The sequence below is a fragment of the Ruditapes philippinarum genome, unplaced genomic scaffold, assembly GCF_026571515.1.
Source record: "Ruditapes philippinarum isolate M1 unplaced genomic scaffold, ASM2657151v2 ctg4496_1_1_1_1, whole genome shotgun sequence".
Taxonomy (NCBI): domain Eukaryota; kingdom Metazoa; phylum Mollusca; class Bivalvia; order Venerida; family Veneridae; genus Ruditapes; species Ruditapes philippinarum.
Window position 1 is genome coordinate 84,722 of NW_026852564.1, and position 27,579 is coordinate 112,300.

At 31.8% G+C, this 27,579-nt stretch overlaps 2 protein-coding genes across 2 annotated transcripts in view; one reads left to right on the plus strand and one right to left on the minus strand.

Annotated features, from left to right (window-relative positions):
* Positions 1–15,103, minus strand: part of LOC132717167 (U3 small nucleolar ribonucleoprotein protein IMP4-like) — a 28,241-nt gene extending 13,138 nt beyond the window's left edge. The window contains exon 1 of the mRNA XM_060700591.1: positions 14,961–15,103. Within this exon, the coding sequence (XP_060556574.1) occupies positions 14,961–14,963 (3 nt within the window). The 5' untranslated portion in view covers positions 14,964–15,103. The remainder of the gene's footprint in view (positions 1–14,960) is intronic.
* Position 15,104: 1 nt separating this feature from the next.
* Positions 15,105–27,579, plus strand: LOC132717153 (pre-mRNA-splicing factor ISY1 homolog). Its single transcript, XM_060700563.1, has 11 exons — positions 15,105–15,210; positions 18,599–18,621; positions 19,452–19,503; positions 19,782–19,890; positions 20,539–20,651; positions 21,036–21,097; positions 21,563–21,618; positions 22,252–22,374; positions 24,568–24,680; positions 25,497–25,595; positions 25,731–27,579. Exons 1-11 carry the CDS (start codon positions 15,208–15,210, stop codon positions 25,818–25,820), a joined length of 843 nt encoding a protein of 280 aa, XP_060556546.1. The 5' UTR covers positions 15,105–15,207; the 3' UTR covers positions 25,821–27,579.

Genomic DNA, 27,579 nt, shown 5'->3' on the forward strand with positions numbered 1-27,579 from the left:
AACAAAATAAAGCCCAAGTTTATGGAAAAATAATGTAATTATTTCAATATATTTCACAGTTAATTATTAACATATAGTTATGGAATGCACCAACACACAACAAATTTAAATTTGTTGCAGAAAGTAAATATTTGTTTAGAAGTGCTTCTTGCCAACTGTCTTTAAAACTGTTTTTAAACATTTTAAACTATTAAGCACTACTGTTTCTTTTTTACATTTGAAAACAGCTTATTTAACATTTTCAACTAAACAACAAAAACAAGAATAAATTCTGGGTAGGCAACCCTAGACTTTTTTTAATTTTTTGAAAAATGAACAAATAATCCAATTCAGACTAGCACGAGTGTCAGAGGAGACAGCAAGGCAAAAAATAACTTTTTGGCGTTCACATTTTCAGCACTTTAACCTGAAAATCATGTTACTTGTTTTCTTAATTTTATCATCATATTGCTTAGCTTTTTCTTAATGGTGTCTCTCTTTTCGTTTTGTATATTCTCCATTCTTTGATAAGCTTACTTTCATTATTTTTTCTATTCGTTTCTGTCCTGGTAGTTTAAGACATTTGAATTCCTCTTAAAGCCTGCACTTCATGGCATCTTCTCCTGTTGAATAGTGTTATTCTGGTTAACGTCAATATAGCGATTTTCCTGAAGTTACAGAAAGTACAGTCTTCCAAATCAACACCTGACAATTCTTTTTGAAGGTGCACTGACAGTTTTTTTTACATCATCAGGAAGAGGTAGCTCTTTTACTTGATTAAACGAGCGTTCAATTAAAACATATCTTGCTAACTTTGTAACTCGAAGGCCCCACTGCATTGACATAAGTCTGAGGAAGTCTTGGGCTTCTTTTTGCTCATCATTATCTTCTTGTATGATTGCTTTGGCAAGTTTCGCATCAACCATTCTCTTTATATCATGCCCTAATTTTAAAGCATTGCTAGGGGCCTTTAAATCTTCTTCATCCTCTGCATGGCAGCACACTAAGGCTGCCTTTGTAACAACTTCAAAATACTTTGGTGCCAAATATTTACTCATTTCTACAGTTGTGTTGGAAAGTTTTTTGAGTGGCCTGTTTCAATTTTGCTGCTAAGCGCATCACTGAGCTGGTATAATATTTCCTCATTATCTCATTTCCCCTGTTACGCATCATCCTCTATTTCTAGGTTTATATCGAGAGTCATTGCATGCCAATTTCAGCTTATATTCACGTTTTTATTATGGGTAAATCATTGATAGAGCTTGAGTATGCCTACTTCGGGAACTTTATTTTGTTTTTGTTGTTTTAGTTGAAATGTAATACTGTTTGATGTATATAAGAAAAGTAGGCTTTATTATTATTTAGTTAAGCTGTTTTTTAGCTATCTGCACTGGCTGTGTCTATCGATTCACAACTTGGGTTGTGTCTAATGATTCTGATATGTATGGCTTGTCATAGCTCCCCAGTTTGTTGTGTTAGTTGTGCTCAAATAAGACTTGTATCTGAAGCTATGTTGGGCATGTACAGTGTTGGGTTTGTCTTCATTAGGTAATGGTTTACTTCATCAGTAAGGGAATCATCTCTTTGCTTTTCCTGGTTTGTTGCTACAAGTTCAAAGTTACTTTAGGTGAAAGTCACAAATAAAGAACCTGGAATACTCTTTGTGTAAATAGCAAACAGACCTATCAAATTATACAAGAGGGCCCTAGATCGCTCACATGACCCATCATTTCATTGTTCATTATATTAATAGAGATATTTTGTCCTATAATATTCTGTAAAGGCTTTGTAAAAAATATCCAATAATGCAAGTGTGTTTCTAGGAGACTTTGTAGGATAAATGTACAATTAATGACAAACTAGAGCAGGTAAATTTTGATGGGGACAATCTTTTTATAACTAATAAATAAATACACTCAAATGTGACATGCAAATTAAAATAGTTTGAAGGTTACTGTTTTGGACAACAAAAGTATTAAGCTTTTTTATACATTCTTTACATGGTAATAATAAAATATGTATGTCATCTGATTTCAAATTTTAAGTCTCTAAGTAAAGCAAGAATGCATTTTGAAAAAAATGCTATGACACCGCACCATTAAAACAGAAGTAGATTTTTTTGAAAATAGGTATCCTGATAAGTTTTGATGATGATTGAGACAAAAATGTGACCATAAGAGTCTTAAACTAATGTGGGCGGACGACCAACATTCAACAATCCTAAAAACTAAATGCTAATAATGCACTAAAACAACAATACCCACCTGTGATTAAACTTAAAGCAAGCAAGAGCTGTCATAGGAGCGAGCAGAATGGCAAACTTCTCAGATTTACAAAAAAAAAAAAAAAAATCATTTGTTTTCTCAGATTTACATAAAAATATATATATTTGATTACATATATCAAAACTAAAACTGAGAGGTTAAAAAAACAATTAATTAGTAAAAAAAAAAAAAAAAAAAAAAAAAAAAAAAATTTGGAAGCCCTTCACCCAAGTAACAATTTGACAAGTTTTGTTGATATAGTTTACCCAGACACACACAAATACATCTGATTCAGTTTTTGCCTACATATGACAGAGGCTGCTGTGGCATAAAAATTGAAAGAAAAAAATGTGGAACACTTACAAGTTTGAAGTTGCCAAATAGCCCAATCCACATCGTCTAAAAAAGCGGCCAAGGATTCATGTTTCTTTTTCAGTATCTCTGAAAAAAAAGAAACAAAGAATAAAATACAGGGCATTTTTTGTCACAATTGTGAAGGGGCCTGGGCCTGTTCATTTTGTGAAAAAAAGCGTGATGCTCCATGAAATTGTGAAAAAAAAACCTGTAAATTGAGAACAGTCATGCATTTTTTTTCAGACTTGAATTGCTTCTATTTTGTTTTATTGACATTGCTATTTTCAAAGTTTAAGGTGTCTTTCTTTTGCATTTTTGAAAATTTCAATTGTTATTTGATCAGAGACTGAGAGTATGTATTTCCTTTCTATTTTATCACCATGATCTGATTCGCGTCCAATTTGTTCGATGGTGGCGATCCCGTTTCATGGGGACAAAGGTACAAAACAAGGTTCTCAACTGCTCCTTACCATTAATTATTTTTACCATGATCGGATTCGATCATTTGTACCAATGTATGGCGGTTCGTTCAATGTCGGACACTATATCTGTATTAACCATCTCGGTGACATTCTGCCCAGTTGTATAGTTTTTGTTTATTTTATGCCTAAATTGAATTAGATTTAGTTCTAGCGTTATAAATATTGAGATATCCACTTTATTAAGGCCCCTGTTTTAAACTAAACTGTTTGTTTGCCGACGCAAAGAGCTGAGTGTATCTTATGGTATTAGAAGGCTTTTTTTGGATGATGGATTTTACAGACTCGAGTAAATCTGCTTGTCATCCTCCGATGAGAATCTGGCGTATGAGACCTGACAGTATTGACATAAACACAGAGCTGTCGGTGTGTGGACAGCACGCTCGGACTTATTCTTAGTTTGTCTTAGATAGTAATAAAAGATGATGATAGTGTTACTCTCCTCCCTGTTTATGTTGAGTCATGATGTGAACAGGTGCCAGTTTCTCCAATCCTTTAGTCAATGGACTTTGAAAATTTAACTTTAACAGAGAATTTTAACGTTAATTCTAAGTCGAAAGGGCATAATTCTGTCGATGCTGATAGAGTTATCCTTTCCTGTTTAACAGGTTGGGGTATGTATGGTGAACATTGTGCAAGTTTCAGATGTGTCTGGTCTTTTGAAATATGTTGAATTTACAAAACTTAACATAATTCTAGTCGAAAGGGAATTCTGTCAATGCTTGATGAGTTATCTCTGTCTACAGTTGGTATGATGGTAACCAGTGTGCCAAGTTTCCAAGAATTGTCTGGACTTGTGAATATTGGAACATTACCAACTTTAAATAACTTTATGCCGCCGACGCTCGGGTGCTGCATAGTCTTCTTATTCTTTGTCGAATGTGGCAACTAATGTTTTCCATTTATGTATTTTTATTGGACAATTAGTAATTTGTTAATGGAAATTTGCTAAAACATGTTGTCTGAAATTGCTTTAGTGAGAATTTTCATGTAGATCTGTCCGCGCTCGTCGCAATCAAGTACCTTATAGCATTAAATTTGTTGCTGTTTGCGACGAAACTTTCCTCATTCCAATTGGTGGGTCCGCTGTACTTAGCATGAGATTGGTATATACAAATGTTAACAATAAACCCCATATATATCATATTGGAATATTACAAAGTCCTCTTTATCAGTTTATATGCAGTTTCTCTTACATTTTTGTAAATAATAATTCGTTTAGTATTTCGTCAAATTTACCTGAAATTATATGCACTAGTGTAATCTTCATCTGTATAAATCGTGCAGTTCTATTTTCTGTTATATTTCTCAATTAAAAGTATTTTCTTGAAAATTATTGTTGAACATGTAATATACTGTTTAAAATAATTCACGTTTCTTTGAAAGATCTGTAAGTCAAGATGATCTTGTATTTCCTGTTCCTGAATTAAATATGTGGTGTTAGTTTTCGTATAAATGGCTCTGCATAGAAATATAGCTTTATGTTGAATATTGTAAATTAGCAGTATTTGTTTGAATCGTTTTATACCCAAAAATTATTTCAGTTTAATTTTTGGGGTATATTGTCATGTTTGATATCAGTTGTTAATCATCGAATTTTTTTGTTTATAATTGCAACCTACGTACTATTCAATGTGGAAATATTATTTGTTTCTGTGATTCAGTGAATAAGTATACATGCTAGACTGTTACATAAATTTTCTCTATATTGATTCCCTAAATTTTCTAACTACGTAAATTGATTATTTAAGGTAAGTTTCATTGCATTGCAAAATAAGATGTTATACTTTTCCCTCTTTATGCATTCTTTCAGCTGGTATTTTGGTATTTGATATTAATACTATAAAGTAAATTCTGTTTTACTACCCAAATTGGTATTTTGACCCAATGTACGAATTAAGTTCTTTATGAGCATTTGACTTGGTTTATGTTGTTGTGCTTTACATATCCCTTCCTTGTCTATGGATACACTTAGACATTTTATGTACCAGTAGAGTTATTGTACTATGACAATGATTTATTTATGAAACGAATACCTTTTAATTAACACGCATGAAGGAATAGGCAGTCTCATAAACTGTCCGTTTCAATATAATATTCTTAAATACTCTTTACCGTATAACTCATAAATATACCTAAAATTACACCAATACAATTATACTGTTATATCCTTTTTAAGAAACATTCATTCCACCGGCAGCAGTCATTTTAAATTGGACACGTTCCTGTGTTCATATATTCGTACCTTTATATGTGGTTTTTATTTGACAAAATCCCACCAATGTAGAACTTGTGTCAAATAAACCTTTCCCGTTAACTTCCAGTCAGTTTTGGCACAATTTGTCATTTGAATGTGCTATCCCCCCAAATGAGCCAGGTAATCCCAAGCCTATTAAAACAAAACCTGCTAGGGAAAATTTTTGCAAGAAATGAGTACAAAAATAGACATATGTTTAGATATAAATAAATAAACCATGATTTTTGTAAAATCAACTTTTCAAATTTGACAAAATTACTTTTCTGCAGCAATTTCCATTATCAATTTTGTAAGTTGAAATTCTTAAACTGTGTACTGTTTTTTAAATTTAAGCCTGTAATAAAATTAGTGAAAAGTTTTGTTCAAAGAGAAAATGAGAATTTTATCAAAAATAAATTTTCTAATCATAACCCCGGGCCCTTTTTAAATTTTTTTACAATTTGTGGAACAAAAACAATTTCCCACAACCTTTTTGTTAAAGAGCACTGTCAATTTTTGTGGTTAAATTTTTTGTTTTTCAAAAAAAGGTCAGAGAAAGGATCTATCAAACCCAAAAAATTTAATTTTTTTATTTTGTGTCTAAAAATCAATTTTTTTTTTTTGGTATTTTTATCGCTTCCAAAATTTTCCCTTTAAACTGACTTTTTTTTTTTAGGAAAATTGTACAAAATATAAATGCGTGTCAAAAAATTTGGGGTAAAGGTTTTCATATTATATGTTTAAATAGCAAAAAATAATGGGGGTTTTAAAAAAATATGACATCAAGGAAGACCAAGTAAAAGAGTTGCACAAATTCAATGTGATATGCCTTATTAAAAAACTATAATGCATGAAAAAGGGGTTCGTTTATGGACAAATGATTTTTGAAAGAAAAATTTTTTATTGAAAGCTTAGTTTAAAAAAGACATGTCAGACTGCCTTCAAAAAGTTTCTCACTTGCCCCCGGGGAAGTATTAAATCTGGTTAAAAGTTATGTGTATAAAAAAAAGGGTCAATTTTAAAAGTAAAAAAACCCCGAGGAATTTTACTAAAATCTGATTAAATGTTATTTGTTAAAAAAAGGCCAAATTTTATAAAAAAAAAAAGACAATCATATATTAAAATTTACCAGGCCGATAAATTGCAGTAAAAAGTGGCAAAGTCACAATTTTTATGGCCTCCTTTTGTCTTGGTATGCCTTGCATTTGGGGCCCATATCATACCCCTGTAAAAAAATCTGGTCAAAAGAGAAATAAATAAAACTCAAGGATTGAAAACAAAAAATAAAAATTTTAATGGGTTTCTTGATAAAACCATAACTTACTTAAAAAAAAATTAATGGATAAAAAAGGGCAAAAAATTTTTTTAAAAAAATGATTTTTTTGTGAAACCCCAACTATTTGGAAAACATTTTTCCCCCCCATCATGAAGGCATTGCCCAATTTTAGGGGGTTAAATTTTTTGTCTGTAATGTATTTTGGTTTCATCAGAAAACTTCATTTTGAAAAATTTTATTTTTTTATTGGGGGGTTATTGGGAAAAAAAATGTTACCCCAAATATAGGGACTATAACCCCAAAATTTTTTTATAGACAAAAAAGTCAAAATTAATCATTAAAAAAAAAAATGAAGTTGTCTTATTAAACCCCAACTCTGGGAAAAAAATTTTACCCCACAACTAGGGACAAAAAACCCCCCTTAGAAAAAAAGTAAAAATAATCATTTAAAATAATTTTTCTTATTAAAACCCCAACTCATGGACAAAAATAAACCCCCACATACTATGGACAATAACCCCACAACATATAGAAAAAAAGTCAAATTAAATTTTTAAAAATAAGTTTTTTTATTAAACCCCACCTCAGGGAAAAAAATGTAACCCCACAACTATGGCATTCCCCCAAACTATAGAAAAAAAGTAAAAATTAATCATTTAAAATGAATTTTTTCTTATTAACCCCACTCAGGACAAAAATGTTAGCCCCAAAACACTAGGGACATTAACCCCCACAAAAAAATAAACAAAAAAAAGTCAAAATTAATCTTTTAAAATAAATTTTTAAAAAACCCCACCTCAGGGCAAAAATGAAACCCCACACACTATGGACAATATAACCCCCAAAATTTAAAAGAAAAAAAAGTCAAATTAATCTTTTAAAAAATAAAATTTTCTTATTAAACCCCAATCATGGAAAAAAAATTAAGCCCCCATACTAGGGGTTCCCCCCCCAAAAACAAATTAGACAAAAAAGTCAAAAAAAATTTAAAATGAATTTTTTAAAAACCCCCCCTCAGGGACAAAAATGTAAGCCCCAAACTATGGCTATAACCCAAAATTTATAGACAAAAGTCAAATAAAAATTTTAAAAAGGGAAATTTTCTTTAACCTACCTATGGAAAAAAATGTAGCCCCACAACATGGACATTAACCCCAAAACCCCTATTAGAAAAAAAAGTAAAAAATTAAATTTTTAAAAATGAATTTTCTTATTAAACCCCACACTCATGGACAAAAATGTAAGCCCACACACTAGGGAAAAATTAACCCCCCCCAAATAAAAAAAAAGTAAAAATTAAAAATTTTAAAGGGAAATTTTCTTATTACTCACATCATGGCAAAAATGTAACCCCCAAACACACTAGGAAACATTTAACCCAAAACCATAGAAAAAATAAAAATTAATATTTAAAAAAATTTTTTTTTTCCCCACACTAAAGGAAAAAAATGTAAGCCCCACACATATGGATTTTTAACCCACAATATAGAAAAAAAAGAAAAAATTTATTTTAAATAAAATTTGTCTTTAAACCCCACTAAAGGGAAAAAAATGTAACCCCCACTACTAGGGAAATATACCCCCAAACTATAAAAAAAAAGTAAAAAGATTTTTGAAATTTTCTTTTTAACCCCCACACTTGGACAAAAATGTAACCCCCACTATTTAAAAAAACCCCAAAATATATAAAAAAAAGTAAAAATTTATCTTAAAAATTGAAATTTTCTTATAAAACCCCAACTCATGAAAAAAATGTTAAACCCACACTTTGGAATATACCCCCACAACAAAAATCAAAAAAATTTTTAAAAAATAAATTTTTTGATAAAACCCCATTAGGGACTAAATTGTTACCCCTGAATTTTGGGAAATATCCCCAACCTATAGAAAACAAAGCTGTCCCCGGAGACAGCGCTAAATACTGGACAGTTTAAAAAGAAAAAAAAAATCTATTTTATTAAAGGGGTTTTTGTGATTAATATTGTTACTGTGTGTATACCCATTGAAAAAATTTTTGTATATAATTATGCAAAAAAAAAATAAAACAAGAAATATGTTAAATTTTTACTGCAAATTTTTGCGCTTATATTTAATCAAAAATTCCATGCTTTTTTCTTTTTGGGAAAAATTTGACTTCATAGAAAAAACAACCTTTTATTCAAAAAATGTTAAAATTGGGAAAATTTTTAAAAACTTATTTTAAAAAAAAAAGACAATTTTAAATTAATTTATGAAATTAAAAATGAAAAAAGGTTTTCCTTTAATTATGAAAAAAATTTTTTAACAAAAAAAACCCAAAAGGGTTTTTAAAAAAACAAAGAATCATAAACCAAAATTTAAGGAACTTTTTAAAAAGTTTTTCCTTTAACCCCTTTTAAATTTTAAGCTTTTTTTTAATACAATTTTCGGTACACTTTAAGTAAAATAAATTTTTTGCTACAAAAAAAAAAAAGAAAAAAATCAACAAGGCAAAAGGGAATTCACAACCCCGGGCCCCCAAAACATAAATAAAAAAACCACTTTTGACAGTCAAAGGTAAAAAATTTTAATTAAAGGCACTTTAAACCCAGAGCCCCCAAAAATGCCCGATTAGTTTTTTTTTTTCTTCAGTGGTTTCATAATCAAACGTCCCCCTTTTTTAATAATATTCTGTACGAATTGCACGGGGGGATAAGAGTTTAATTTAAAAAAAGTATTGTCACGCCTTTGGGCCCCAAAAGACCTTACTTAAAAAAACTGGTATTTGTGCTTTTATATTTTGCAATATAACGCCCTATATAGGGGTTTAGTGTACGCAAATCATGGATTTGTGTTTTTACATTGTGCAAACATATCAAAAATTATTGTTTTGTTTATACAAAATTTTTTTTTGTAACTGTGGATTTTACCGACATTACATACATGTAAATTTCTATAAACAGAAAATGAACCAAACCGAACATTCAGTAATTTTTTTTTGCATATGTTTCGGCTATATGCCCTTTATCAGTGCAAAAAAATAATAATTTTTTTTTTTATATATATTCATGTCATTCAAAACTTTTCAAGCACTAAGCAGAAATTTTAATACTTTTAAAAAAGAGTCAATTAAAGGTTTAAGACTTTTTATTTGGAAGCCTTTAAAAAAAGTACACAATTTGACTTTTTTAGGGTGTACCCCACCCTTTATGGAAAAAAAAAAAAAAATTATAAAAATTAAAATTTTTGAAAAAAATTATGGACAAAAAAAAATAAATAAAGTTGGGAAAAAAAAACCCCCTTTCTAGAAAAAAAAAAAAAAAAATTATTTAAAAATAATGAAGTTAATTTGAAAAACTTATTTTGGGAAAAAAAAATTTAAATAAATGGGAAATGAAAATGATGAAAAAAAAAATAAAAAATTAAAGGTACTGATGAAAAACACCTTATATGGAAAAATTTGTAAAGTTAAATGTGGGGAAAAATTTGCCCCCCCAACTTGATAGACAAAAAAAGTTTATGATAAAAACCCCAAATTTGAAATTATCATTGACAACAATGTTAACCCCATACATTATAGACATTTAACCCAAAAACTTAAAGAAAAAAATGGAGGAAAAATTGGTTGGGAATATAATTAGTGTGTAAAATCAGATCAAATACTCCTACAGTCCCTTCGTAATTTAAAGTAGTATTTAATGAAGTAAAGAGTAGAAAATAATAATTGTTTCCTGCACATAGTACATCCTGTAGAATGAGAGACTTTCAACATATTTTACAAGAATCCGGGTCAGCTCGGCCCTAAAACATACTCGGCCCCCGAGTCAGCTCGGCCCTGTTCCAACTCGGCACGGGTCAACTCGGCCCACTTTTGAAAATGGGTAAAGGACATCAAAGGACTCCTATTGTCACGGGCTATTTTTATTGATCAATGTGTATGTTAAAGATACCGATTAATTAGGTGATAATTATGATTGACTCATTCATTCAAATTTGATTAGTGACCACCTGCAATTAATTAGAAGCTTATGCTATTAAGTAAACACTTTTTGTTTCATATTTTTTTGAAAATTACTTTACAAACAAAATGCATCTAAGGAAACACATTTTTATTATATCTTATATTCACAGGCACAAGTTTCGGACCTGGGAAGAAAATATATGAAGATATTTTATCAATCTGTTCATATTTTTTTCTTCCCAGGTTCGATAATCGTGCCTGTGTCTATATTAATTTTATCGAATCTGCAAGACAAATAAATAACTTTTTTTTCTAAACATATTTTATTTCAGCAGAGGTACAATGCTCATCATTATATAATATAATAAGATATTTCTTATTATTCATTTACCTTAACAACATGCAAAGCAAAGTAAATACGTTATAGCTCTATATATTTTTGTAAAGTGGGCCGAGTTGACCCGTGCCGAGTTGACCCGTGCCGAGTTGGTATAGGGCCGAGTTGACTCTTTTCCTTTTACAATGCCAGGGATTTCACACTGTCAATAACAGGCAAAAAAATATGCATTATAAAAGGCATACCATATATTTAAATAACATTTTAACTTTTTTTGTAAGTAGAAAAATATAAATAGCAAAAGAAAAATATCACACATTCAAATATATACCTGTAGTTGGCTGTCTTAAGGCAAGTTCTGCAAACTGTTGCACTTATATTGACATTAATGTTATAAAACTCACAGAATGCCATTATTTCCTGAACTTCTGATTGCTCATATATTTCAAACCCATACATTTCTTGGAGTATTTCATTTTTAATGAACCGAGATATAAATCTACAGCCTAATCCATTTAAAAGCATGTAGGACATCATCAATTTTAAGTTCCAAACAACTGGTTTGGACACAATCAGCACTTCTATAGACCTAATTGGAGCCATGGTAATTTAAACTTCGTTCCAACGAATGGAATACAATTAAAATTGTTAGTAAAATACATGCGATTATAAACAGAAGTATTGAATTCAAAAAATCAATGCTTAAACTTTCCATTTTTATTAGCGTATAGTCGTTAGTAGTATTCAAATTTTAACTGTTCAACACTACTCCACCCACTCTGAATTACATAAAGACGCGTTGAAAAATGGCGAGACGGAAGTAATTCACGGTTTGACCCGGATATTTGTGACCCGGATGTAACATAAATATTTCCTAAAAGACACCACAAACCTTAATAGTACATAAAAATAAAACAGCACAAGCAAACTCTTACCTTGACAAGGCAGCCATTATTACACATGTGCATACGCCGGCGAAGTGCGCATGCTCAAAATGACCTCCCTATGGAAAAAGCCGAAGCACTCGATTAGTTTTGCATCACGTGATAAGAAAACATCTAAGATTAGTCTCCCTTGGAATTTTTGTGGAATTTACGGTGTTGTCCGTACTCCGAGTCCAACCAACAATAGGTTTTAATTTGTGGGGTCTTTTTTCTAGACCCCAGAACGACAAAAATAACGATCAATCTCAATCAGCATGTGGGGTCGACCCCACATGTGATTTTAACCCCATAAATACCATATAGACTTAAGAAATACCCCACAATGTCTCTCCCCTAAGAGCGGACGGAATGACGGACGGACAGACGGACGGAGGGTAAACCTAAAGTCCCCTCCGGTAAACCGGTAGGGGACTAATAAATGCCTTCCCTCTTCTTTTAACATCATTAATAGTATGATAAGACCCGATCGACTATATTCATTTTACTAAAAGTTATCAATTGACTTTTACGATGAAAAATGATTACATTAAAATATGGTGCAACAGTTTGACAGTAGTATAAAACTAGAAATGTGTCCATAGGACATGGGTGCCTCCAAACGCCACTGTTGTCAATCTTATGACTCTGGGCAAGTTATAAAATAAAAATCTTTTACTAAGTAAAGGGCAAGAACTTTACAAATACTGAATAAATTCACAAGCAAAGCCCAAGGTGCATAAGTACACATGCTGACCAACATTCTTGTAAACTTTCAGGCCTACAAGTCAAATACTTTTGGAGCTATGCATGAACATGTTGAAAATTGCAAATTTATACTACCAGTGTTTCTTCCAGAGTGCGTTTTTGACTCATTTTTTTACTGCCTTGACGCAATGAGACTCAATTTGTGTGTTTCCAGTGACGCAGTTATTTATTCTCCATTAATTTACAGTAAATCTCAAATTATGACAATTTCAAATCCATTGCAAACTATTTAACAAATTAAAATACAAATCATGCACTGCTTTGATTTTACGACTTAATACCTTCCAATTTAATTGTCCATTAATCAGACAAAAATTCCTTTTCATGCATCCAAGAGGACAATATAATTTTATCCAATTATTGTCCACTTTTCTATCAATTAATTATCTAATTTTCAAAACAAACTCGTATGTACTACACATCTCTCTCTCAATTGTTACCTGTATACAGTACTGCTAGTGACATAGCTATATGACCAAATATGGAAAGGATGATTAAGATTTAAAGTTGTCAGTACATATTACGCTGCATGAATTACAGTAGCTAGCTGGGGGTAATGAAATTCATTAAAGAATTATTTTTCTTCTGTTTATAGAGATTCTTCAAATTATTTTATGCAACATTTTCTTTTCTATTCATCTATTATTTTTCAATGGCTGAATGATTTATATGAAATAGGCTAATAAATTAGTGGTTCCAGTTCTTTTATGTACTTCTTGGTTAATAAATATATGGTTTGGCATGACCCTCAAAAATTTCAAGGGACCCCTAAAATCTGATACAGGGGGTCAAAAATGACCCCCAAAAATTGGAGCTGGAAGAAACACTGTACTACTGTAAGTAAAGGGCAATAACTCTAACAAAATTGAATGAAATCCACATGCAAAGTCCCAGGTGCATAGCTTCACAGTGATGTTGATCATTATTCCTGTAATTTAGTGATGTTGATCATTATTCCTGTAAAGTTGGTTGATTCTAACTGAAGCTCTCAAGGAACAAATAACAACATAATGAAACGGTTTTTACTAAGTCAAGGGAAATAACTCAACAAATACTGGATAAATCCAGAAGCAAAACCCCAGGTGCACAACTACATATGCTGTGCAACCTTCTCAGAAGGTTTAATGACTCTAGGTCAAATCCTTTTTGAGTTACATGCGACACAAGTTGAAAATTGCAAAAATTTTCTAAGTCAAGGGCAATAACTCTAAAAATACTAAATAAATCCTGATGAAAATACCAAGGTGCACAACTACAAATGCTGATCAACATTCCTGTAAAGTTTCATGACTCTTAGTCTCTATGTCAAATTCTTTTTGAGTTACATGCGACACAAGTTAAAAATTGCAAAAATTTTATAAGTCAAGGGCAATAACTCTAAAAATACTATATAGATCCACACAAAAATACCCAGGTGCACAACTACACATGCTGATCAACATTCCTGTAAAGTTTCATGACTCTAGGTCAAATCCTTTTTGAGTTACATGCGACACAAGTTGAAAATTGCAAATTTTTACTAAGTCAAGGGCAATAACTCTAAAAATACTAAATAAATCCACATGAAAATACCCAGGTGCACAACTGCACATGCTGATCAACATTCCTGTAAAGTTTCATGTTTCTAGGTCAAATCCTTTTTGAGTTACGTGCCACACAAGTTGAAAATTGCAAATTTTTACTAAGTCAAGGGCAATAACTCTAAAAATACTAAATAAATCCATACGAAAATACCCAGGTGCATAACTGCACATGCTGATCAACATTCCTGTAAAGTTTCATGACTCTAGGTCAAATCCTTTTTGAGTTACATGCCACACAAGTTGAAAATTGCAAATTTTTACTAAGTCAAGGGCAATTTCTCTAAAATTACTAAATAAATCCACACGAAAATACCTAGGTGCACAACTGCACATGCTGATCAACATTCCTTTAAAGTCTCATGACTCTAGGTCTAATACCTGTAGGATACCTGTAGGATGATTCTGGGCTCTGATGGAAGGGCCAAGCCCTTTTTAAGCCATACTTTTTGAGTTACGTGCGACACAAAAGAGAACGAACGGAAGGAAGGACGGATAGACAAGGGTAAATCTAAATGCCAGCCACTAAAGTGGGGGCACAAAAAAACAGTTAGTTAAACCTTTCACGCTTAATAATTAGGCTAATCCAATGCACAGTGTAACTGTTCATTAAACATGTTAAAGAAATATATAGAAGATAAAAACACACTCCTCAGTGTCCTAGACAGAACACATGAATGTTTTTGAATGCAGAATGGATTGAAATGTTATATACATTATGCCATAATATATTATCTCTGAAGCTGCGCTAATAGCTACCCCTGTTAGAAGCCCACATTAGAAAATCATATCGCGAAATCATATTATTTTTATTAATTCTGTGATAATACTGTTGAAAATGTTCCTACCATTTTGATCAAACGTTGATAATTGATCAACGGTAAACTAGAAGAAGACAAAATGAATAAATTTATCCCTTGTGTTATTATTTTTCATATAATTGTAAAACACGTTTTTTTTACTGATTTTCTATGTCAACAAACGCTCTTAGTGAATTGAAAGAACAAGCGTCGGCGTGACTGTGACGATAAAGAGAAACGTAGAATTTATTTTTTAATTTCTTTGTGAGAAAAACAAAGTTTATACTTTTCAGACATGGTAAGTTATTTCCTTATATATCTTATTTTTTTGTTAAATATAACAATTTTTTTATATCACGATAGAATGAGTCGGATTGAAAGTTTTCTAAAAGAGTATACATTTCGGATATCTTATTTTTGGACATTATCTTTATTTATGATATCTACTGTTGAAGCTTAATAAAGCGAAACATGTATTGCCCTTTTTGAAAACCTATCTAAACACCATTTTCTATTATGTTATGGATTTAGTTTTTAGGAAATTACACCTAATGTGATACCAGCATTAAATTATGTGATATTTTTCGATTATTTTATTATTATAATTTTATTTTACCATGTAGGGTGGTAAAACTTGATGTGTTAGAAAATAATCAATCTTCCTTTGCTGTCTTTCTCAAATTTTACAAAAATTAAATTTTTTATTATGAAAATCTATAAATTTAAAACAGACATAGTGGCACCTGCATTAATAAATAGAGATATTTTCTTCCTAACCTTGTTATTATACCCCCACCACAAAATGTGGGGGGGGCTATAATGGATTTGCTTTGTCGCGTCGGTCGGTCTGTCCGTCCGTCGGTTCGTCTCCATTTTTGTATCTCTATAACTCCTATACCAATTGAAGGATTTTCTTCAAACTTGGCTCAAATGTTCACCTCAACAAGACGATGTGCAGAACCCATGTTGCCCATGTGTCAGCTCAAGGTCAAGGTCACAATTGAAGGTCAAATATCAAACACAATCAAATATTAGACAGTATGTCGTGTCCGCTCTGTAAGTCCTACACTAATTGAAAGATTTTCTTCAAACTTGGCTCAAATGTTCACCTCAACAAGGGGATGTGCAGAACCCATGTTGCCCATGTGTCAGCTTAAGGTCAAGGTCACAATTGAAGGTCAAATATCAAACAATCAAATATTACACAGTATGTCGTGTCCGCTCTGTAAGTCCTACACTAATTGAAAGATTTTCTTCTAACTTGGCTCAAATGTTCACCTCAACAAGGGGATGTGCAGAACTCATGTTGCCCATGTGTCAGCTCAAGTTCAAGGTCACAATTGAAGGTCAAATATCAAACAATCAAATATTACACAATATGTTGTGTCCGCTCTGTAAGTCCTACACTAATTGAAGGATTTTCTTCAAACTTGGCTCAAATGTTCACCTCAACAAGGGGATGTGCAGAATTCATGTCACCTTTGTGCCGGCTAAAGGTCAAGGTCACACTTGAAGGTCAAAAATTTCAAGGTCAATCTCGGCTCAAATGTTCACCACAACATGGGGATGTGCAGAACCCATGGCACCCTGATGCCGGCTTAAGGTCAAGGTCACACTTGAAGGTAAAAAATTGACTTAGAAAATATTCTTAAATTTTAACATTTATTTGAATATTTCTGAATCTAAAAAAGGTATTTACTTTAAACTTGTAATATATATGAAGTGTCACAATTAAGATATGCTGGTCAAGTTTCATAACTCTGTATTGCATTTTAACAAAGTTATGCCCCTTTTTAAGTCTTCAAATTTGCATACAATCAAGTATTAGAAACTATGTCGTGTCCGCTCTATAAATCCTATACTAATGGAAGAATTTTCTTCAAATTTTACTCAAATGTTCACCTCAACAAGGTTATGTGCAAAATTCATGTCACCTTTGTTCCGGCTAAAGGTCAAGGTCACACTTGAAGGTCAAAAATTGACTTAGAAAATGTTCTTAAATTTAAACATGTACTTGAATATTTCTGAAACTAGTACAGGTATTTGCTTGAAACTTAAAAGATATATGAGGTGTAGCAAATAAGACATGCAGGTTAAGTTTCATTACTCTGTATTGCATTTTGACAAAGTTATGCCCCTTTTTAAGTCTTCAAATTTACATACAAATCAATTCTAGACAATATGTTGTGTCAGCTATATAAATTCTATACTAATGGAAGGATTTTCTTCAAACTTTACTCAAATGCTAAACCCAACTGGGCGATGTGCAAAACCCATCTTACCCTTGTGCCAGATTCAAGGCCACACTTGAAGGTCAAATATTGACTTATAAATAAAATGTTTAGTACATTGGGAAAATTAAAGGTTATTTGTAAATGTTTCGAACATGATTTGATAATATATATTTATACTATTACCTGTACAATTAGTATTTTTTCACCAGAGATAATTTCTTTTTATGTATTTGTGCCACTTAAGTTATTCCCTTAAAAACATTTCCAAGTCATCTTCTGTCAAGGACATAGGTGGGGGTATGAATCGCATTCAGCGATAGTTCTAGTTTACATATATTTGCGTGGAATTATTTGTACATTGATTTTAAATCTTTTTTTTCCCTTGTAATATCTCTTTTATTTCATTTGAATCCAAAACAAACTTATCTCTATAATATTACACATCATGTAGGTGAATTCCCCAGTGCTAACATCTTGAATGTACAGAAAGTATTGGTAAATCACTAAATAGTGTTTAGTTATTTTTTTTCGAATTTGTGAATTGAATCTTTTTTTTGGATAAACTATTTTGGTTTATCTGCCAGTTGTTTGATAATGATGTGGTTTATTTTAATAAAATAGCAAAATCAATATCGAATGAGCATAAACTGAGTATACTGTGCTCCTCTTAGTTCACGGTACTTAACACTTTAAAACAGTAAAGAACACAAACAATAAACTTACACTACAAAAACTGTCATAAACTGTATCATTTAGTCATTTTTCTGCTATATGACACAAGGAAACAACAATATATTCAATCAAAATAAGTTTTAATTTGTCAGATGTAGACCATGTGTCGGCCATTTTGAAAACAGTATGTCATCATTTAACTCGCGGTAATGGTGTTTTATTTCAGTTTTTTCATGTTTCAGTTAAAATTTCTTTATGTTATTTTGCATAATTTTAAGAATTAAAAGTATCTTTACATTGTAACTCAAAATTTATTCTTTCAACAAACAAGAACATTTAGAAAATGATGATTGTTTCAGACGTATCCACAATTTTAATGGACTATTGTTGTTTTTTGCAGAAGTTTGTAAAATGTTGTTCAGTTTTACGTAAAAATCTATAGATTTAAATTATTTTGCACAAAAACTTTGTTGTTAAGGTGTTTGAATAAAATATGTCTATTTTGACCAATTTTAACACTGGTCATATGAAAATATGCTATTACCGTGAAATACATGTAAGTGATGACGCGGAATTAGTGATGTTGAGTATAAATGCAAAAGGCTTTCAACTTGAATAAAGTTTATTCTCAAATGTTGAGTTAACAAAATGGGACAATTTGCTATTTACTATTACAGATATTTAGCAAGCAGCTTCATATGAGTTGAATTAAATTGTCACAATTTTTATTTTTAAAAATTATGGTTTCTGACTATTAACTAGTTTTTCTTCTCTTTTCAGGCAAGAAATAGTGAAAAGGCAATGTGAGTTTTCAAAAGTTTATTTCTCAACTATAGAACAGAATACAGAGACTGCATGCTTAAATATTATGCAGTGAATTGAAGAGTAATTTACTTGTGTAACAAAATAATACGTCACTTATCAATCAGAATACATTTTTTTTTTATTGTTTTCTTTACAAGACATAAAATAACCATGATCATGATGCCAGATTTTTGCGTTAAAACATGTTAAAAATAAGCTAGATATAAGCTATATATACTTTTACATAAAATGATTATCGTATTTTAAAATTTTGATGCAAGTGCATTATGATTTAATAAGACTTTTATAATGATAATAATTAATAATGTGTTTTATTAGATTTATTTATTCACAAAAAGAGATCAAAAAATAATTTTTGGGAACATGAAGATAAGTGACAGGGCTTTTTTTCCTTCTATAGCAGGGGCTGTAATACGGCTGCTTCCCCATTATCCCTAAAGAAAAATTCTTTAAAATCATGCAGTTTTCCCCAAAAATTGAATTTACATCAATTTTTTTCTTCCCATTTTGCAAATATACCTGGTCATTTTCCCCCAAAATTAAGGTCAGGGCTGCTTCCCACACCTGTGAAAAAAAAAGCCCTGAAGTGGTATTTTGTTCACTCTGCCCAGTCTCACCAAAATCTTGTTTCCTTTGCTTTGAAAGTTCTTTCTTTTTTCAATAGGAAGACATTTCATATCTTACAACAACAACAACAAAAGAACACAAAAATCACCAGCACTTTGCATTTAAGATGAATTTCAGTTTGAAGTTAATTTATCTGAAACAATTGCCTAAGAGGCATAATTGACATGATATGATTTTATAGGACTGCCTTGGCACGATGGAGGGCTGCTCATTTGGATGACAAGAAAGAAGTGGTAAGTTATCACTTTACATTAGGTTGCAGATTACTTATACATACATGTTTTTACTTTTGCATTTTCTGTCTTAATTATGAAAAGGGGCAAAAATATGTTTTTGGGTTTATATTGCAAAAAAATATATATAAAAATTTATTGTTTATTATATTTATATGATAGTTTATAATAACAAACATTATATTCTATATTTCTCATCATAGCGTGTAGTTGTACCTTTTAAAAGGTTTCTGTCTTTTCTGTTTAATGTTGTTGTGTTTATTTATTGTCGTTATCAGGAGCGGCGTCCATATTTGGCAACTGAATGTGATGATGTGAAGAAGGCGGAGAAATTCCGCCGTCAAATTATTGGAGAAATCTCAAAGAAGGTTGCACAGATACAGAATGGTAAGTTAATCAGTTGAGATTATCAAAATAAAAGTGTACAGAACATAAATATTACATAGTCACAAACACTTTTTTGTTTTTCAAAATACATTTAAAATGTCTGCCCAGATTTGCCCTATGCAGATAACAAAGTTGCAACATGAGCGCTGAAAGTTGTTTTACCACTCAAATTTTATCTCTTTTTCTGATCTACAGCAAACCTGTGGTTAACAAAAAAATTCGTAATATTGCATGTTATTTTTTTTCATTGATTTCATTTTGATGTTTTTTTATGTCCTCGAAATATTACAAAGAAATGTTTGTTTGCTTGATTTTTTGTTGGTCAAAACATGTTACTCTTATGACAAACATTATTAACTTTTATATATTAGACCAGGAATCAAAGTATCAAAAGTGCAGCCTAACCAGGACTTTAAACCGAGACCCTCAGTCTCGGCCTCAGAATAATGGTTCACAACTCTACCATCTGAGCTATACGGCTGTTTACACAGTCTCTCACCTATATTGTGAACAGTTCTGAATCGTGATGTAAATAACTAAAGAGGTCCTGAAACAGTATAATGTTCCAATTTTGAAATCCTGACAAAGTTTAGCAGAGAATTTAATTTTTTTTTTAAATCAAAGTGCATGAATTCTTTTTGTTTACAGCTGGTTTGGGAGAGTTTAAATTACGAGACATAAATGATGAAATCAACAAACTATTACGAGAGAAGGGACATTGGGAGGACAGAATAAAGGAACTGGATGGACCAGACTACAGGGTATGAAGTTATATGTTTTTATGGAAAGAAGACCTTCAGAAACAATTTTGCTCGATAGAAATCACGCTTGTGGCATTTATATGTTATAAATCAATTTTTGGTTCATTGCTGACCATTGGAACCATCATACAGTTACTGTTATGATGTACCTTCCTTTATATATAAATTTTTATTGTTTTCTATTATTGTATCTTTGTATGTTTGCCTTCTAGCGATTATCATATCCAAAAGATGTACTTTTCAGTTTTACTTTCAAGTTTTCGTGAGTTTAAGCCTGAAGAAATGGATAATCTTAACACATTTTTCATTTCTTTTTATTATTCTTTGTATTCTACAGGCCACTTTCCATGATATTTTGAAAAATGTAACTTTTTTTTATCACAGAAAATTGGACCAAAAATGTTAGACCATGAAGGAAAAGAAGTCCCAGGGAATAGAGGCTATAAGTGAGACTTTTTCTGTTATAATTGTTGAAAGTTTAAGTTATTTGATATTTGGTGTCTGAAATTGTCTTTAAATTCAAATCTAGAATCACATATGTATTTCTAGTTCATAATTAAAGTTAAGGGTAGTCTAAATAACAAATGTGTTTAGAATAAAGAATAGAATGTCTTAATTGAATCAGTGTGTTTATTTGATGTGTAATTTAATATAGTTGAAAGATATTAGAAAACAGGATAAAACACATCCCCCAATATGCTATTCCTAATTTAAGTAAGTGAAGTGATAATTTTGCATATGTGCAACACCCATAAACTGAAATTAACTGGCGAAAAGGACTATCCTTTTAAAATAAACAGGGTAATGTAAACTTTGTCAAGAATCAAACCAATATTTGACCAATGACAGACTGGCTAATAAAGCTTTATACCCTTTGGCATTGTATATTTTATCTTTCTTTTTTTTTTCAGATATTTTGGGGCAGCAAAAGATCTGCCTGGTGTTAGAGAATTGTTTGAACAAGAACGTAAGATATTTAAGATATTTAAAATGTGTTATAAAGTAAGAAACTCCAAATGAAAATTTATAGATAAAAGCCCAAATAATAATCATTGGGGGCACTTTTGACAACAGGTTTAAGTTGCTGAATTACCAGAATCATAGCCCCTCACCAGTGTGATGAGCATACGTGTCCAATTGGTTAAGGGCGTTGACTTCTATCCACTAGCCCCTCACCACTATGGCTTCGAATCCTGATAGCGGTTTTGGATTCTTTCATGTGAGGAAGCTATCCAGCTAGCTTATAAAATGTCAGCAGTTCTACTCGGGTGTCTATTTGTGCCTGAAATGATATAGCAAAGGGCATCTTTGGTCTCTGTCCCAGTAAAGCTGGAAAGTCTCCATATCACCAACAGATTTCTAGAGTTTCTTAGCTTAGAAGATACAGTTCAGAAAACAAAAGTTAATGGTGTCTGATAGATTGCTAAAAGGGGAATGTCCATGTATGGTTTCAAAATAACTTCGATCTAGCATTTCTTTAGTTATCCCTTATAAAGTCATGCTTATAAGACACAGTCCCTATTTTGATGCCAAAATCAGGATAGCCAAAAATGCATCTAATAAATGAGTTTGTACAGTATTTTGCTTGTGTGTGTTACAGCTCCCCCACCACCTAGAAAGACACGAGGAGAGTTGATGAAGGATATAGATGCTGATTATTATGGTTACAGAGATGAAGATGATGGTGTTATTATACCTCTAGAAAAAGAAGCAGAAAAGAAAGGTTTAAGATAACCATATATACCAATATAGAAACTTAGATTGATTTTAGTTTGAAATGTTACTTCATTTAGCTTGATTGTGAATTTAGCTTAGAATTTAAAGTTAATTTAAATCATGTACAATGTATTATCATTTTTAAATGTTATGTCATAGGTACTTCAAAGGGAAGAGGTGAAAATATTATAATGGATTGTATATATGTTTGTGTTTGTTTTGGGTAGGCATGAATGTGGCATTTTATATTTTGACTTGCTGATTTCAAAGCATAGTTTCTTTACAATTTTAATTTTGAAGATTATAACAGAATTTATTAAAGGGACTCGACTGATTTTTAGCTCACCTGTCACAAAGTGACAGGATGAGCTTTTGTGATCGCTTTTCGTCCGTCGTCCGTCCATCCCTCCGTAAACTTTTACTTTAAATGACATCTCCTCATAAACCACCAAGCCAATTTCATCCAAACTTCACAGGAATGTTCCTTTGGTGGTCACCTTTAAAAATTGTTCAAAGAATTTAATTCCATGCAGAACTCTGGTTGCCATGGCAACCGAAAGAAAAAACCGAAAGAAAAAACTTTAAATATCTTCTTTTAAAAAACCCAAAGAGCTAGAGCTTAGATATTTGGCATATAACATCTTCTAGTGAGTGTCTACCAAGTTTGTTCAAATAAAAGCCCTGGGGTCAAAATTGGCCCCAGGGGGTCATTGATTTTCCCTATATGCATATAGTAAAAACTTAAAAAAATCTTCTTTTAAAGAACTCAAAGAGCTAGAGCTTAGATATTTAGCATGAATCATGTTCAAATGGGTGTCTACCAAGTTTGTTCAAATAAAAGCCCTGGGGTTAATCTTGGCCCCGACCTGGGGGTCATTGATTTTCCTTATATGTGTATAGCAAAAACTTAAAAAATCTTCTTTGAAAAAACCAAAATAGCTAGAGTTTAGATATTAAGCATAAAACATCTTCTAGTGAGTGTCTACAAAGTTTGTTCAAATAAAAGCCCTAGGGTCAAAATTGGCCCCGCCCCGGGGGTCATTGATTTTCCTTATATGTGTATAGCAAAAACTTAAAAATCTTCTTTGAAAAAACCCAAATAGCTACTGTTTAGATATTAAGCATGAAACATCTTCTACTAAGTGTCTACAAAGTTTGTTCAAATAAAAGCCCTGGGGTCAAAACTGGCCCCGCCCCAGGGGTGTCATTGTTTTTAACTATATGTGTATAGTAAAAACTTAAAAAATCTTCTTTTGAAAAACCCAATGAGTTAGAGCTTAGATGTTAAGCATGAAACATCTTCTTATAGGTGTCTACCAAGTTTGTTCAAATAAAAGCCCTTTGGTTAAAATTAGCCCTGCCGGGGGTGGGGGGTGGGGGAGGTCATTGTTTTTCATTATATGTGTATAGTAAAAACTTAACATCATGAAAAATCTTCTAATGGGTGTCTTCCAAGTTTGTTCAAATAAAAGCCCTTGAGTTTAAACTGGCCTTGCTCCGGGTAACTATATACAGGTGAGCGACCTCAGGGCCATCATGGCCCTCTTGTTTTTAACATGACTGGTAATAAATTTTTCGAGATTTGTATACCTTTTGATTTAGGTCAATTACAAATTTCAGATCATTTGCCTACTTTATTCTACCAGAACAGTCATTTGAAGCGTGCAAAATTACGCAAAATTAAAGGCATTTAAATGCTATAAACTGAAATCTGGCAAAGAATTGCACAAGAAATCAAATTTCAATTCAATTCAGACTATAATACTTTAATTAATACTATAAATTTTTTCCTTGTCATATGTCCCAGAAGATCTGTGAAAGAATTTTTGAAGTATTATATTTTTATGCTGGTGAACCTCAGTGAAGTTCCTTTAATTCCAGCTTTTGTTTTCTAGATGTATGAAATTTGTTTACATTATGTGATATTTATTAAATACTATGGTGGGTTGTAAACCAGGGGTCATTGGTTCAATCCTTGGATGAGGCGAAATTTCTTTTTGACAATTGATCTAGGGTATCAAGTCTAATGGTCATTTGTCTCTCACCTCTGATTCAGACATCATGCGGGATTAGCAGTCAGTCACTTGCAGAGGCATTGATAATTACTGATTAGATATTCATTAAAGATTGACAGACTGCAGAGATACTACCAAAACTGTGTTGAAATTGCAGTAAAATAGCAAGCGATTTATCATTGTAGCAATAGCAGAGAAGGTACGAGCATGGAAAGAGAAACAAGAACAGATTGCTAGAGGAGAAAAAACTGAAGATTCTGAGGAAACTTCAGAAGTACCAAGATTGTTTGAGAGAGAAGTATGATATTAACTTGGCACAGCTAAATAAAGAAGCAGTATGCTTCGATATTTGTGTTAATTTTTATGAAAAACATAAATTTTTCTGAAATATAATTTGGATTTTGCACCTTCTTGAGTTTAGCCACTTTAAAGCAAAGTTGCTTTTCGATCGAGCTCTTCTGAGTTACCACCATTGTTTACTTAACATTAATTAGATCATTATATATAAAATTAAAACATCATACTGATTCCATCTTAAAATGTAGATATTCAGAGCAAAATTATGGAAGGCCATTCATGTCAAATTCATTTCGGTTAAATATAAAAATGATATTTCTATATCACTTTTCCTTTCAATTTGGTCAAAACCATTCATAATTTTAAGGGAAAACTCAAAATATTAACTAACTGAATTGCAAATAGTGCAGACTATGATCAGGGGTCTAAAACGGATGTAGATGCAGTCGTTACAAGAAGGCTAAGGGTCAAGGCTTCTTGTGCAAAACCTCATTATTCATGCATTTAACTTTTCTGCTTTGTTAACTTAGAAAGAATAAAATTGATAAATATTTGAATAAGAAAAGGTGAGTGTTCTATCCACCTGATAGTTTATAGAAGATTCCTTGTAACTGTTGCAACCATGAGTTATGGTGCTTTAATGGTATTTGTATAATTATGTACCGACTCAAACCTTAAACTCATAAAGCATTTGTAAAAAGTGAGTTGTGTAAAACAAGAGTTACTGTCCCTGATATAGTAATTTACTTCTGAAGAATATTTCTGATGATAGTTTAAGTTTGCTCATATAGTTATCAGTATATGTATTTGATTACAGGAAGAAGATATGGATGCTGATGTTGAAGAACCGAGCACTGCAGAGGAATCCGACATGACACATTTTATTGCACATGTTGATGTACCATCACAAAAACAGGTCAGTAACTTTCTTGTCATTGCAAAGGACAAGACTTTTACTCAACTTAAATAGCCATTGGTGTTATCTTCTAAATACTTCTAGAATCTATATTACCGGTACCTCATAATTATTATATTCCTTTTTCTGATTCAGATAGAAGAAGCTTTACTGGAACGAAAAAAGATTGGAATTACTTCAAAAAATATGCCAGTGATGATCTGCAAGCTGAGGAGGGTGAAGTGAAGCAAATGTTAGGGGTTATGATAAATTTTGCAGAAATTTAGAATGTCTTAAAAGTTTGATTAAACACAAAGTGATAAACTTGGCTCAGTGAAAGGCAAATGTTAGGGTGATGATAAATTTTGCAGAAAATTTAGAATGTCTTAAAGTTTGATTAAACACAAAGTGATAAACTTGGCTCAGTGAAAGGCAAATGTTAGGGTGATGATAAATTTTGCAGAAATACAAAGTGACTTAACATTTGATAAAATGCAAAGTGATAAAACATTGGCTCAATTGCAAGGAAAAAAACACAAGCCTGAGCTTGGAAATTGAATTCTACTATTGATGTAATGATGTTTAAAAGTCAGAGTCATGATATGATGGGACATATAAAAAGACGTGAGAGATTTTGGAAATCAGCTCTATTCAAAAGGCAGGTACAGGGTTAGATGCTGATGTATCTATAAATAATGTTCAAGAATGTGATGCTGTGAATTTATTTTGCAATCAGGTGTATGATCATTCACATACCGGTAATCATCAGAGATCTAGCTGTTCACACTGATTCTCAAAGAAATTTTATTAATTTGATAAATTTTTATTTTTTCTAGCTTGACTTTTGAAAGAATTATAGTCTATTTTTGTGGTGTGTGCATTGTAACTGAGTTAAATCCCTTTAATATCCTAAAAATTATTTTTCAACAGCCACAAAAGATATTCATTTAAAAAGTGCAATAGCTGCAGGTCACTAGCCAATACCTGTAACATTAGCATGAGTTTTGATGAATTATTGCCAATTGTAAACCAAGAACATAATTACATGGCTCATGTTTTACTATCAGGCACTGAAGAAAGTTGATCAGAATGTTTTGTGACAGTTTCCCCTTAGCATTGAAGTGGCACTAGCATTTAAGTGGCACTGTCATCATAACACTGACGACAAAATATTTACATGCAATGTGGTGTCTCTAAAACTACTGAAGAAATTGGTTGAGACTTCACAAACTTTTTCAATGTAGTTATTCAACATGAGGGGCGTCTGTGGCCTAGTGGTTAAGGTCGTTAACTTCAAACCATTTGCCCCTCGCCACTGTGGGTTCGAATCTTGACAGGGACATCTTTCATGTGAGGAAGCTATCCAGCTAGCTTACGGATTGCGGTGGTTCTTCTCAGGTGCCCGTTCGTGTCTGAAATAATGCGCAGAAGGTCTTCTTCCACCAGTAAAGCTGGAACGTTGCCAAATGACCTATACTGTGTCGGTGTGACGTAAAACCCAATCAAACAAACAAACAATTCAACATGATGGGCACAGGTATTGCAACTCTGAGTTACATTTTACAGATTTATGCCCCTTTTCTTATTATCAAGCACTGAGAATAGTCGAGCGTGCTCAGTCTTATGGACAGCTCCCTGTTCATAGAAGTGTTTTTTTCTTCTTTACAAAGAAGTTGGACGTATGTGTCTTAATTGTTTCTTATTGTTATTGTGAATGTGTCTTATTACAAGCAGGAAGTTAAAGTGGAATTGACTTGGCAGCTAATTGTAAAGGTTGAATGTTAGAAGCGACATATACTTTATAATAGGTCCTATTCTTTACTTTCTGTTTCTGTAGAACTTTTGTCAGTATGGATATTGAATAAGGAAAATGTCTTTTTTTCTTTATGCCTCAGTATGGAATAAATTTTTAGAAAGAGCAAACAGGAACTTTATAACATATATATAATGGTTTAAAGTCATGTTAGATGCTTTCAACTTGAAGAAATAGAGCTGAATCATAAAA

What these genes read in the sequence shown, in the direction of transcription:
- LOC132717153 (XM_060700563.1), top strand. An exon ending in AGAAATAGTGAAAAGGCAAT is followed by an intron (nt 18,622 to 19,451) that starts GTGAGTTTTCAA and finishes ATGATTTTATAG; the next exon opens with GACTGCCTTGGCACGATGGA. An exon ending in TGGATGGACCAGACTACAGG is followed by an intron (nt 20,652 to 21,035) that starts GTATGAAGTTAT and finishes TTTTTATCACAG; the next exon opens with AAAATTGGACCAAAAATGTT.